This window comes from Vidua macroura, chromosome 11 (genome assembly GCF_024509145.1).
Source record: "Vidua macroura isolate BioBank_ID:100142 chromosome 11, ASM2450914v1, whole genome shotgun sequence".
Lineage (NCBI taxonomy): Eukaryota > Metazoa > Chordata > Aves > Passeriformes > Viduidae > Vidua > Vidua macroura.
In genome coordinates this window covers 22903410-22916046 of record NC_071581.1, presented here as the reverse complement: position 1 = coordinate 22916046, position 12637 = coordinate 22903410, and the positions used below count along the sequence as shown (strand labels likewise).

Here is a 12637-nt window from a genome sequence, read left to right as displayed (position 1 = left end):
AAATGGATATATTAAAACCACTGATGTCAACTTGCAGCACTCATCTCTTCTGCTCTCGGGTGATCAAAGCTGATTGCAGAGGCAATTACTGCGAAGGAAAAGAAAATCACGGCCTCCTGCTCATCCCTGAGCTACTGGAGTTTAATTGCTTAGTGTAGCTGAAGCTGCCTCTCCATCTCCCTGGTATGCACACACACATGTGGGAGCATCTCATGCCTAGAGACAGGCAGGAATGGGCATTTTTGGGGATGGGTGGGGAGAAGAACCCGAAGCAGGGGAAGACCACAACATGAAAAATAATGATGCCTAAAAATGAATTAGACCACTGCAGCAGGCAGGGCTGTATCTTAGCAAGCCACTGGATCGATAGCACAGGGAAACAGGGCAGCATAAATACATGCCTGTGAGACAGCCTCTCCTGTTCTGTGGTCTCTGGTCCAGGATTTACAGTAAGGCTGCTTCAATCTTTTACAGGATATGGCTAATCAGACTCCCAAATTCTGGTGACACAGATAAGAATCATCACCCCTATTTTACAGCTGAAATCACTTGAAGGGAAGATGTTGGTGCTGTCCTGGGGAATCCCAGCTCCTCACCCTGGTCTTACCTTTGTGCTTCACGTGGGATTCCACAGGTGCACCACGAAGGCAGAGGACACTTTAGGCAGGGAATGCTGTAATGCAAACACAACACTTGGCCAAGTTGCTATCAGCCCTGTGCCACACACCTGCCCAGGCTGCCCATCTGTACCACGGGGTCACCTAAGTGCTGCTCAGGCTTTGGCTGTGGAGCCTGACCAGTTCTGAAGCAGGGCTGAGCATGTGCTCTTTGTATGCACACCTGTACCTGGCCTGAAGCAGGGCTGAGCACAGTGTAAGGCAGCAGATCTGCCACTAACATATAACAAGGGAGCAGAGGGGCAATAAAGAAGGTTGTGAGGGGGGCAAACAAAATACCTGCCTTCCCACCTGAAGGAAGCCACAGCCAGCCCTGTGGCACTGCAGGGGCGTTGGCATCACACTTGCACAAGGCAGGAGAGTCCCTGAGGATGTTCTGTCTGCTGTAACCCAGTTCTCTCTGATGGCTGTGGTTCTCCTCCCAGCCTTGGCCAGGATGAGTGCTCCTGTGAAACCATCCTCACCTGACACCTGGGGAATAGGACAGGTCCAGAGAAATCCAGGTGCTGCAGTGCACAGCCAGAGCAGCCACCAGCAGCAATTCCCTCAAAGGCAGAGGAACAAAAACGCCTAAAGGTGAGAGCAGTTCTACCATCCCACAGCCACAGTTGGGAACGATGAGTCTGGCCCCCAGCAGAAAGTGTTTACAAATTCTAAGTGCTAAGTTACTTCTTCTGAATTTTTGACCCTTGAGGGTTTTGCTTTTGTGCTTTTCTCCTGAAGCACTGGAAAGTGAAGGACAGGGTTTTTTTAGATTGTAACCAAAGCCTGAGATTCTGTTCTTCCTGCTTGATTTTACCACTGGAGCTTCAAAAAATCAACAGAAAATCAGGAAACCCAGAATTGAGCCTTATGATCTGCTCTGGCTGCAGGAGTGCTAGAAGCCCACAGCAGTGCTGCCTGGCCCCTGCCTATGGGTGGGCTCTGCCACGTGGCTTCCTCCCTGCCCTGTGAATCCAGATTCTCAACTCAAGGGTGCAATTCCTTTTTTATGAGCTGCCTGTCTCTTTTTGTTTAGCTAAGAGTGGTTGCAGCCCTTCCCCCACCTCCTTTTCCACTGCTGCTCTGGTTTTATTCAATTCAACACTTGAGGGAACTGCAGATGAAATGTCTCTGAATCTAAATTGCCAACGATAGATCTAACAGCCTTTTCCCCTCTCCCCTCCCTGAACTCCCCTCAGACAGAAAGCTCCAGCACATTGTCTCCAGCTGCAGAATGGCAGCACCAGGATGGGAACACGGCAGGGAGGGCATGGGGTGCAGGCAGGTGAGGGGACTGGAGAGCCCCTCACTGCTGGTTGTGCCTGTGTGCCCAAGCACTGCCAGGCTTCGCATGGGGCTTGTGATGCTAGGTGGGCAAATGGAGTAGGAAAGGCTAGGAAAGGCTAAACTTTTTCTTGCCATGGGGAAAACCTTTGACCTTAGAGCATAGAAAAGTAGTCAAAAGGAAAAATAAGGCAAAGAGAAAGGAGGAATCGAAGCTGGGAGACACAGAGGAATTAGGAACCCGAAGGAGTCTGTACATGGGGAAGAGGCTCTTGAGCAGTCCTGTGGAGCAGCTCCCTCCACAGAGCTGGGATTTATGGCATTATTTTCATGCTGGGGAAATTAAATTATTTTTGTCCTTTGGCTGCAGAGAAAATTAATAAAATATTGTCAGAATATTACTGAAACAATAAATATTTTTTTCTGAGTTTGGAGACAGAAGGTGAAGCATTAAGTGTAATGAGAAATGCAATACTTCACTGGACTCTAAAGCCTGGTAATACTGAAACCTAAAGACAATGGCTTAAAAACATTAACTTTGCAATGTCAATATTATTCTATGGAAAAGATCAGTTAGTGTGTTAGTCCACAACTATAAATGGTGCTCATTTCCACTCAGAGTGGAATAAAAACCACAACTGACCTCTGTCTTGCTGCCATAGTCCTTAAGTCCCATTCACTCCTCATACACAGGTGGTATGGAAAATTCCTTCCCAATGGAAGGAGATGTGGAAAACAAAACAAATAAATGCAGTATAAAAATAAACATACCAAGAAGCATCATGCTGACTGCATTATAGATTTTCATACTTAATTAAAAGAAAATCTGCCTTTGGGTATCTGTTAGGAGAACAGAATCCTGCTGTAGAATCTGTGGCCGGTCCAGGGTCTGGAACTGTGCAGGCTTCCACGGAAATATGGCTCATTATTTGCAGTGAGAGCTTCCTCATCACAAGAGGTTTTCTGCTGTGGATCCAGCATTTTTACACCTGTCATGAGGAATAATCAGCCAGCCTGGCTTTGTTTGAAGCACTGGAAAGGGGACTGCTGGGAAAATGTGTGTTTTCACACACTGTGTGTGAAAAGGAGCGGAAAAGGGATCATATGGCAACATCTGAACACCACCACCAAGACATTCCCTCTGGCAGAGCTCTGGATTGCATCAGTGGAAAAGTCAGGGTTTTTTGATGAAACAAGAAATGTGCTACTGGGCAGCTCAGATAACATAAATCTTCCCTGCCTGACATTCCTGTGTCCTGATTTGCTGGGCGAAGGGTGCAAATGTGTTCCTCCCACCACTTATTTCCCCTTGCTGCAGCATCCCTCATCTCTGGCTGGAGTATCAGGTGATGACACGTGGAACACCAGTTACTGGGCACACACTGAAGTGACAAGCACAGGGTCTGGTTTTCAGGAGCAATGGATCTGTGCAGCTTCTGTGAGCATCACATGGATGCTGGATGCTGAGGAAGGGGAAGAAGAAGCTGCAAAATGACTACACTCATCATTGACAGGCACATGCTCTCGCGAGAGTGAGGGGAAGCCCAGAAAAAAAAAGATGAATGCTGGACTGAATAGACAGAGGAGCATAGATAAACACAGGAGTAAGCAAAGACCTTAAAGATTTAGCAGCTTATTCTGAGGTCCTGGTGGCTACAGTGATGTTACTGCCAAGCTGCAAACCAGAGCAGTTTATGATGGAAGATCATTCACACAGAAATCAACCCAGGTGCTCAGTGTCTGGGTGAAGAACAGCACCAAAAAGGGCCTCCACACTCCAGCTGGTTTTCACTTCTTTACCACTGCCATGAGACAGTCCTGATGCTCACATCTGTGCTTCCACTGCAGCAGCTTCGAGCACCTACCTGCTTCCACTGACTGACCATGGCTGCAGGCAAGTGTAGAAATACTGAATAACAACCAAGAACTTCACTGGAAAAACCCTCAAGGAAATTCTTGAGATTTCTTGAGGACACAAATTCCCCAAGGAAACACCTGAGATGCAAATATGAGAACTTGATACTGTATGACCCTGCTGTTCGCTTTAAAGTCAGTTTATATATGTCCACTGGAGACCAAGGACATGCAAAAAAAACCCCATAGGTGAAGGCTGTGGCTTTTGAAGCTGCTGCCAGTGACTCCGTGGTTGCTTTAGGGACAGCTGAGGCACATCTGTCAATACCGAGAGGCCTATCATCTCTGGATAAAGAAATACACAGTACTTATAAACACTGTAATTGAAACCTTTTCTGTGAACATGTTGCAGCCATGATGCAGAGCCCCACTTCACCCATCTTCATCGCTGAGGCTTTAGCAAGGAAGCAAACCCCAGCTCCAGTCTCCTTTTCAGGCTGTATGAGCTGTCTACCCCAAACCCCATACACCCCTGATTCTGCAGCTCAGCATGAGCCTTCACGGAAAAAGCTCTTCTGAGGGGACAGGAATTCCCAGCACATGCTCTTGATTACTGAACACCCCTCTGAATCCTGCATTTAAGAGATGTCACTTGTCTGGAGCAAGGCTTGCAGATGAGAGAACGCAGCTTGAGCTAAAGCAAGTAGATGGCACCTGTAGACTGTAAGAGCAGACAGGCAAAGGGCTCCAGGGCAGTGCAGTGCAGCAGAGAGGAGACGCTGATCTTACTTGGGCTAAAACCTGCCCTGCCAAACACCAGGACTGAGCTGAGCTGTGGGAGGGAACAGCAGCACGGTGTCCTTGCTGCCCTGGCACAGGCAGGTCCAGCTGCAGGAGCCTGGCACAGGGTCCCATGGAGTGGCAGTCCCATGGGCAGATTGAGGGCTGGCAGTAGAGCCCCTCTCCCTCTGAAGAGCCCCCAGTGGCAGTGAGGTTCTCACAGAACCTCATCAGCCACTGCTGACAGGTTTCAAGGTGAGATGGAAAAGTATCACACAGCTAAAAGTAAAAGATAGGAGGAAGACTTTAACCTCACTCTACAATCATGCTAGCTTTGTCAGAATAAAAGTCAGAGCTAAATCCTACTGCCTCACAACTTCCCACTCCAGAAAGTGCTCAGACACAGACATTTTCCATTGGCTGCCCGTTGCAGCACAAGGGAGAGACTCCAACATCATGTCAGCACAGCAGCACCACCAACAAATGCTGCAGCAGTAATGGAAGGCTGTCGTGTGCAAAAGCAACAAGGTCACACGATATGTCCAAGAGCCCTTGGAAAGGCAAAGGCTCTCAAGATATTGCAGAGGGAAGCTCAGAATTGCTCTCAGTTCATTAGGCTTTGCCTGAGGGGTTTTCTCCCAATATTAACTACAAACAAGCTTAAGGTTTTGTGCATGCAATGCAGAAAGGTGAAGGGGAAGGTTTACCAAAAGCCATTTGTAAATATGCTAAGGCAATTCATATCTGTTTTTAAAACTCATCAAATATCCTGTGTACTAAGTCACCTTAAACAAGAACGTTGAAAAAGATCTGTCAATACAAGAGCATCTTTTTCTGCATAGAAATTTTACATCAATGCTGGCTAAGAGTCTGTGCATAAATTACACATCGCAGAACACACAGTGCAATTTCCTTCCCTCCAGGCACCGACACTGTGTTCCCCTGCAGCCCGCCTGTTCCTCCGAGCTTTATGACCCCGGTGAGATGAGCTCTCGCTGTTTTTTTCCTCGTTACATTCTGATATTTCAAAGCATGGCCTGTTCTCACTCCCATCTCCCTGCTTCACATTATTAATGAATTGGAAAGCAGACATCATTAGTTTTTGGAGACCATTTCTTTTAAAATTTACAGAACCCTTCATCTGAATCCCCAGAGCCAGTCTGCTGTTCTCATCTTGGAATCTTATTAGCATCATATCTCCTGGATCCTGCCATGCAAACTGCATTGCTATGCACTTTCCAGCACTTGACCCTTTTGCGGACGGAATTAATTTTCTCTTTGAAGCCGGAGCAGCATGCTGTTGTGCTTGTTAAAGGAATAAAACTCATGGTGGAAGAGAGGAAATAAGCAGAGGTTATTCTCAGTTAAATATAGGCCACAATGAGTTTTATATAGGCAGGCTGAGAGAGATTGGCCAAAAGAAATAATAGATTGATGACGCTTTATTACCAGAAACATTTCCCAAAATAGCAGGCAAATAAACTGATGGATAATGCTCACTGGGAATTTCTGAGTTTATAGCTTCTCCTCTTCAGCAGCATTACCCTTCTTTGCAACAAATTGAATCTGCCACCTGTTTCTGTATCCAAAATACCCCCAGACTTCTAGTGAATTAATGGTGAGTTTTGGTGGAATTAATCTGAAAAATGCAAAGAACCAGAACTTGCTCCTTGCTCCCAGCAATGGAAAGGTGCCCAACTTCCTATGAAGTGCTTAAATTAAAGCCCTGGTACAAAGAGCTCTTTCTCTAAAAGGGTGTAATATCTAGCACCCCAAGAACATCCGTGTCATTGCTACTGTCCCCTTAAAAGGCACAATGTTCCTAACACCTGAAGTAAAGTAGTACTAGAAAATGTGAAGTTTTTGTTGCTCAGTCGGGGCTATTTCTTATTGCACAGGACTCCTGGAACTGAAAAACGCTCCTCCCTCATCTGCAGTGTTTTTACAATTTTGCTTCTGCTGTCTGGTTTCAGCAGCAGTCTTCACCATGACTGCCCTAGAGGAAATTCCTTAGATGAAGACTTCATCCCTTTCCAAAATCTCATCAGGAATATGTTAAGAAAACCTGCAGAAGTTTATTTAAGTAACTTCTTGCGAAAAATACAAAGCCAGAGAGCCTAGAACAGCAGAGCAAGTCTTACACCTTCACTACTAGAAATTGGACCAGGCTGGATTTAGGAACTGGAACATGGTTCCAGGAACTGGAACAGGTCTTGCATGGTTCACACAATTGGCTGTGGGGTGGTCACCAGTTTGAATCAATAGCTGACTGGATTGCTCTTTTCTTATGGCTGGGCAGTGGTCCAAGTGAAAGGAGGAAAGAGGAACCCAGCTCATCCCAATCACACAAGGAAACCACAACCCTGGAGTCCTACTCATGTCATGGAGTCTAAAGGAAGAGTAAAAGCTCCTGAGCCAGGCAGGACTGGAAACAATTCATTCCTCTCTGCACACACCTGCCCTGTCCATCAGAGCCAGCCCAGACGTCAGCCCTGGAGATGGTCTTTGCCTTTGAAAGTTGGTTTTACCTCATTTAGCTCACAAACAGCCAAATCTTGACAGCACCATCCAGGCACTTCTTCCAACACTCCAGAGGCCATGCCAGAGGCACCCCAATCACCTCTCCCTCCCCTTCCTATCTTGCCATGTCCCATAACATTGGTCTGCCTGGGAAAGAAAAGATCCCAGGCACAGGTTCCTCAGGCAATGCTAGGAGAGTGCCTCATGGTGTACAGCAAATCCAAATCTATTTTCCAGGCAACTGTGCTAGTAACACTGGGTGAGCGAGTATCATGCCCATTATCTTATCCTTTAACCTGTCCTCCGAAGAGCTGGTAGTCACTCTTTTTTCCTCGTTTACTCTTCACCTTCTGAAAACATGGCAGTTGGTGCAGAATTTGTCAGGCAAGCGGTGTTATGGCAGCAGCACGAGTGCCAGAGACAGACTGGCAAGAACTTATGAATAGCACAGTGGATGATCTATAGCCAAAGCCATGGGCAAGTGCTAGCCATTAGTCTGGGCGCTGGTAATGCACTCCCTGAGTCCATTACTCACCAATCCATCAGGCAGCCTGCTACAGACAGAGAGATTCCAGCACTTCTAAATCTGTAAAGCGATGGCTGGCAGCCTGCACTACATGCCCTAGGTTACAAGGGCATGCAGGAAGACAATTCATTTTATGTCATAGCCAGTATTTCTTCTTCTCCTTTTCTGTGTGTACTTAAGAAATGGACCTTCTATTATCTGCAGATTGATAGCCAAGAGAATGCTCTGGTGTCTCTGATCACATTTACTACTGAGAAAGCTTTCAAAGGATGATGAACCTCGCAGTTCTCATTAGGTGGACTAAGTATGGAAACATGCACAAGTGCAGATGGAATTTCTTAATTTATGAACAGTGCTTACAGTAGAACTATTTCAGAAAAACACTACAATTACAAGACATTATTGGAACATTGGATATGACAGAATCAAGGTTGCCAGCATAATCTGGGATCTTCTGCATAAGCATTTGCTATGGGCTCTGATGCACATCTCACACTTTCCTGTACTTATTAATTCATACATGCACAGAAAAGGCATCAGTCAGTGCTTCCTACCACAGCTCAGTGTGTGGCTCCTGCTCCAACTTGCATTTAGTGTCCACTTTTCAAACCTCTCACAGAACTTTGCTATTAATCTGCTTGTTGAATTTCTATGACATTCATCACTCTCATTCTCCAAGGGCAGTCCCTAATCTCAACACCCCTGCAAGAAACAAGTTTTATTATCTGCACTTTCCGAGTGCCAAATGGAGACAGAGAGAGACTCAAGCGCAAGACTTGTCCTCTAATTTTAGGAGGTTGGTTCAAGGTGCCTAGTTCTAATTTGTGAAGCACTTAACAACTTTATAACACTTCATATGTTTCAAGCAAAACTGTGAGTGCTCAGCAATTCTGCAAAGAAATACATTCCTGCTCCAGCTGTGGAAGACAAGGCATTATCTGCAAGGATCCTGGCTTGTCTACTGCCTGCAGTAACACAACAACCACTAAAACCCTAAAGGCAAAACCCCAGCGAGGCAGCTCTGAAGCCACTGCTTGCCATCCACCAACACTTTCAGCTTCCACAACAGCGGGGTGAGAAATCCCTCACATGACAACCACGAACCACGTTTGCCACATGCTGATCCATTTCCATTGCAGGATCTGCGCGCACAGCAGGTCACCAAAGAACAGGCACTCACACCTGAGGCAGGGCTGAATCACACTAGCATGGCAGGCTCTGTGGTTTGGGAATGTAGGTCAGGAAATGGCAAGCAATCAAAAAGAGAATCTTTCATAGAAAATGTCACTTTTATGTAACAATATAAGTCAATATTTTATGTAACAATATAAGTCAATCTTTACATGTAAATTAAACACAGGAACTTTACACATTACTATATAAATAGGAAATTAATTTTGAATACCTGGTTCTAGGAACCTTTTTAACTTTCCCTTGCCACAGCCAAAGTCTGTAATGATGAACACACCAAACCCTCCCTCTTCTCCAACCTGATGCTGTTTTCTCCGTCCACAGCTGCCTCGACATCTGTTTTAACTTTGTATTCAGGAGTCTGAGCATAAATAGGAAATGCCACTCTTGTCCAACACAGGTGGATTCAGGTTGCAGTAAGTGCCCAAAATTTCTCATTTCATGCATTTTGAACACTCAGATTTGTAATTCAAAACCACTGACATGTTTTGGTTTGTTTTCCTTTTTGGGAGCCAGTCTGGCCATAGAAGAAATAGGCATGAGGCACGGCCAACGCAACCCATTGGAGCTCCCACTCCCTGCCCTGGCCAGAACGAGGGCTGGGAAGCAGGGAAATGGAAGAACGAATGACAAATGGAAAAACCATGCAAAGAAAAGCATATGAGCCTGGCAGAACTAAAATCAAAGCTCTGTCATCCCAAGGAACATCACCATCCCAAAGAAGGAGGAAGAGGCACACAGCGATGAAATGGGAGCAGTAGGAATTCATTTGCCTTGGAGGCATCCCTACACATTAACTCACACAGGCACAGAGGAAACCTCACTCTGCTATTCCTGCAGGGAACCCTCACCCTCAGGCTAACCCTAAAGCAAGCATTAACCTACTTATTGTGCCCTGGGGTAGTTTGTAGGGTGAGGAATCTGCCAGTTTGGGAGGAAGGGGAGCAGATGTCATCTCAGTACAGTATCTGAGTACAATATTCTATGGTCACCTGAGAGCAACAACATGAACTTCTTGTCATTTTGGCAGAGTTGGGCTAAGGCAGGGCACCCTCCCGTCCTTGTTTTGAGCCTTCTCCTTCCATGAATAGACAAAGTGTAACTTCATTAGAACAGAAGTGTCACCATTTTAGGAGCCCTTTTCTGGGGCAGCTTTGGGACCTTCACCTTCTTCCTTCTGCCATGAAAGCTCTCTGACTGAGCAGTGAGGGCCCAGGCTGAGTCACCTGTGCCAGGTCTGTTCTGTTCATTTCACAGCATGGGAGAGGGACAAGGGACATGACCACCCACCCTGCTTGCAAAACCCTCCCAAATCTCAGCTGCTCTCAAAGAGCCAAACACCACCTGCCAAAGTGGGGGAGTGCCAAGACCTCCCTTCTCTGGGCATATGCTCATGAGGTTTGAGCAGCCTTTGTCTCTTCAGAAGGTTTGTCCTGCATCACCTGTTTCTGTGGCTCACCAACAAACCCCGAAAACCTGCTGTTATCCCAGATCTTCAGGATCAAACACCAGTGCTTCCATTCAAGTATATGATGGCAGCAGCAGGAGATACTGCTGCAGTTTTTAGCACAGGTCATCATGGTGCTACCTTTGAGACACACATCTGTAGGTACTGGAGCAGAAAGTCCCAGTCCTGGGTCTAGGGACAGCACAGTGGAAGTGGCAAAAACAAACTAAACAGAATCACTGAGCTGGCAAAGTGAGTGGGCACCACTAGGTTGGGCAAAACACGAGAAAGGGTGACAGAATGTCTGAGGGAGCAGAAGCCACAGGCACTGTGTGAGCAGGCAAACAGGGGAGGCAGCAGCTGGCAGTGAAGTGACTGGCAGGGCTGAGTGGCTGCAGTGATGATCTGCAGCAGTACTGCTGGCCTTTGCTGGAGGGCTTTCACCTGTACTGTGACAGCTACAGCCAGTGATGTTCCCTACCTTATACCTTGGAATGCACACTTAAGAAAGGAACATATGGTTCTAAGGAAGAGAAACACCAGATTTCTCCAAAGAGGAGCCTAATCCTACAAAATCTGCTCCTTCAGTTACTGAAGAAAAGTCTAAGTGGCTGAATTCCACTTTGCCAAGATATTTAACCATATAATTTCCAATCAGAGCTCTATCTTTACAAACACAGATCAGCTGCAGCCACCACTGTGAAGAGAGTACCAGAGCCAGAAACAGGCCGGTCTGATGCTCGGGACCTTAACATCAGGATGAACCTTAACAAGGATCCTGATTTCTGCCTGGGAATTCAGCAGCCTGTCCTGTTTTGCTGAAGAAGCTGTCCACACAGCACCACTTTGTTCCCCAAGTGTGCAGCATCCTGATAAAATCTGCCTGTAGCATCTTTGATGCTTTTGAGTAATTCTTTTGATACAGAATTGTGCTGTATTGCCTCATCTCACTGAATCTTTGCCTCCATCGAACCCAGGACCACTGGTCTGGCTGCCATCCTGCCACCTTAATTTTATTTACACCAGGAACATGGGAGCTGCATATTTACACTGTGATTGTTTTCATTTTATTTATTTTCTCTGTCCTGCAAGTGATCAGCTTGCTTCTTTTTAAAGCCTGCAGTCAGCTTTAATTTACTTAGCTGGGATTAATGAGAGATTTGTTAAAGATTTAAAGATTTTACATGCTTTGCTTACAAATGCTTTTAACTATAACCATCAGGCAAAAAGCCCCATGCAGGCAAGCCGTTCCTGATGCTCAGCACATCTGTCAGGTGTGCCAAGGCTGGTGATGTGATGCTAATGGCTGATGCTTTTTGCTGGCACATGGAGCCCTCATGGACCTGCTCAGACAGTGCTTAGAGTCTGTCTGTACCTCACCCTTCTTCTAGAAGACTGAGTAAGGGAGGGAAAGAGCTGCCAGCTCAGAATGTGGGTCATTGCATTGGCATCAGCAGCTGCCACTGCCACAGAGTTTGGCGTCGATAGGAGTGGAAAATTGGGATTATCCATCCAGCCGAGGCCGGCATTGCCCGATGGTGCATGCCTTACCCAGGAGAGGTGGGAAGGAAACTGCAGTTTCCTGGGGGCTATCTGTGACTGCATCCTACTGCTCAAAACAGCATTGGTACTGGAAGAATGGAAGCAGGCGGTGGAGTGACTCTAAGTTGAATGGGAACCCTTGCTGGAAGTGATAACCACAGGTAACCCCAGTAGGCACATGGCTAAACTGCTCTGCTGGGGAGCCCCAGGCACAGAGGAGCCACAGATCACAAGTCCCTGGATCTGTGTTTCAGACAATTTATCTCATTGAGAGACAGAGAGCAAGACCTGCAGGCAAAGGCCCCAGGAAGTCCCAGAATTCTTCCAATTCTCACCAAAACAGGTGAGGAACCACAGGAGAACACTGGAAGAGAGCAACAGGAATCTCTCAGGTATGCTCTGTTCAGCTGTCAAAAGCCACCACCTCAATAGAAACCCAGACCATGAATGAGCAGCAGTGTGAGAGATTCCCCATGACCTATCCCTTGTTACTGACCTACAGAGACCAGACAATCTTGTCTGGCAGATAGAGCTTTCAGTGCCTGTTCTGGATGACCTTTCCTTCTCTCACCTCAAAAAAGCTACTTCATCCCTAAACATTCTCCAGCCCTCGGTGCAGCATCAAAACCACAACAGAACATTCATGTGTTTTGGTGGTTTCATAAAATATCAGAAAGCAGCAGAGAGTGGGAGTTGGGGGACCAGAACCAGGACACTGAACATCCCAGAGCAGGATGGGGACTGGGACCAGCTCCCCATGCAGCCCTTGGCACAAGGAGTGCGACTGGGGCTGGTCCCCGCGCAGCTCAGAACACGGTGGGGCGGCTCCAGACA

At 46.7% G+C, this 12637-nt stretch overlaps 1 protein-coding gene across 13 annotated transcripts in view; it reads right to left on the bottom strand.

The window, feature by feature from the left end:
- The window catches only part of LOC128812745 (uncharacterized), a 78626-nt gene that overhangs the window by 9869 nt on the left and 56120 nt on the right, over nucleotides 1-12637 (bottom strand). For 4 of the 13 annotated variants that reach the window (XR_008438810.1, XM_053987358.1, XM_053987355.1 and 1 more), the window contains 2 exons: nucleotides 961-1148; nucleotides 608-673 (listed from right to left, as the gene is read on the bottom strand). The exons of 5 other annotated variants lie outside the window; for them this stretch is intronic. Coding sequence is in view for 5 of the 8 variants with exons in the window: in XM_053987358.1 (XP_053843333.1) it covers nucleotides 608-673; nucleotides 961-1148 (254 nt within the window). In the remaining 3 variants the exon portion in view is untranslated. 4 more of the 13 variants (XM_053987360.1, XM_053987362.1, XR_008438812.1 and 1 more) reach the window with 4 other exon arrangements.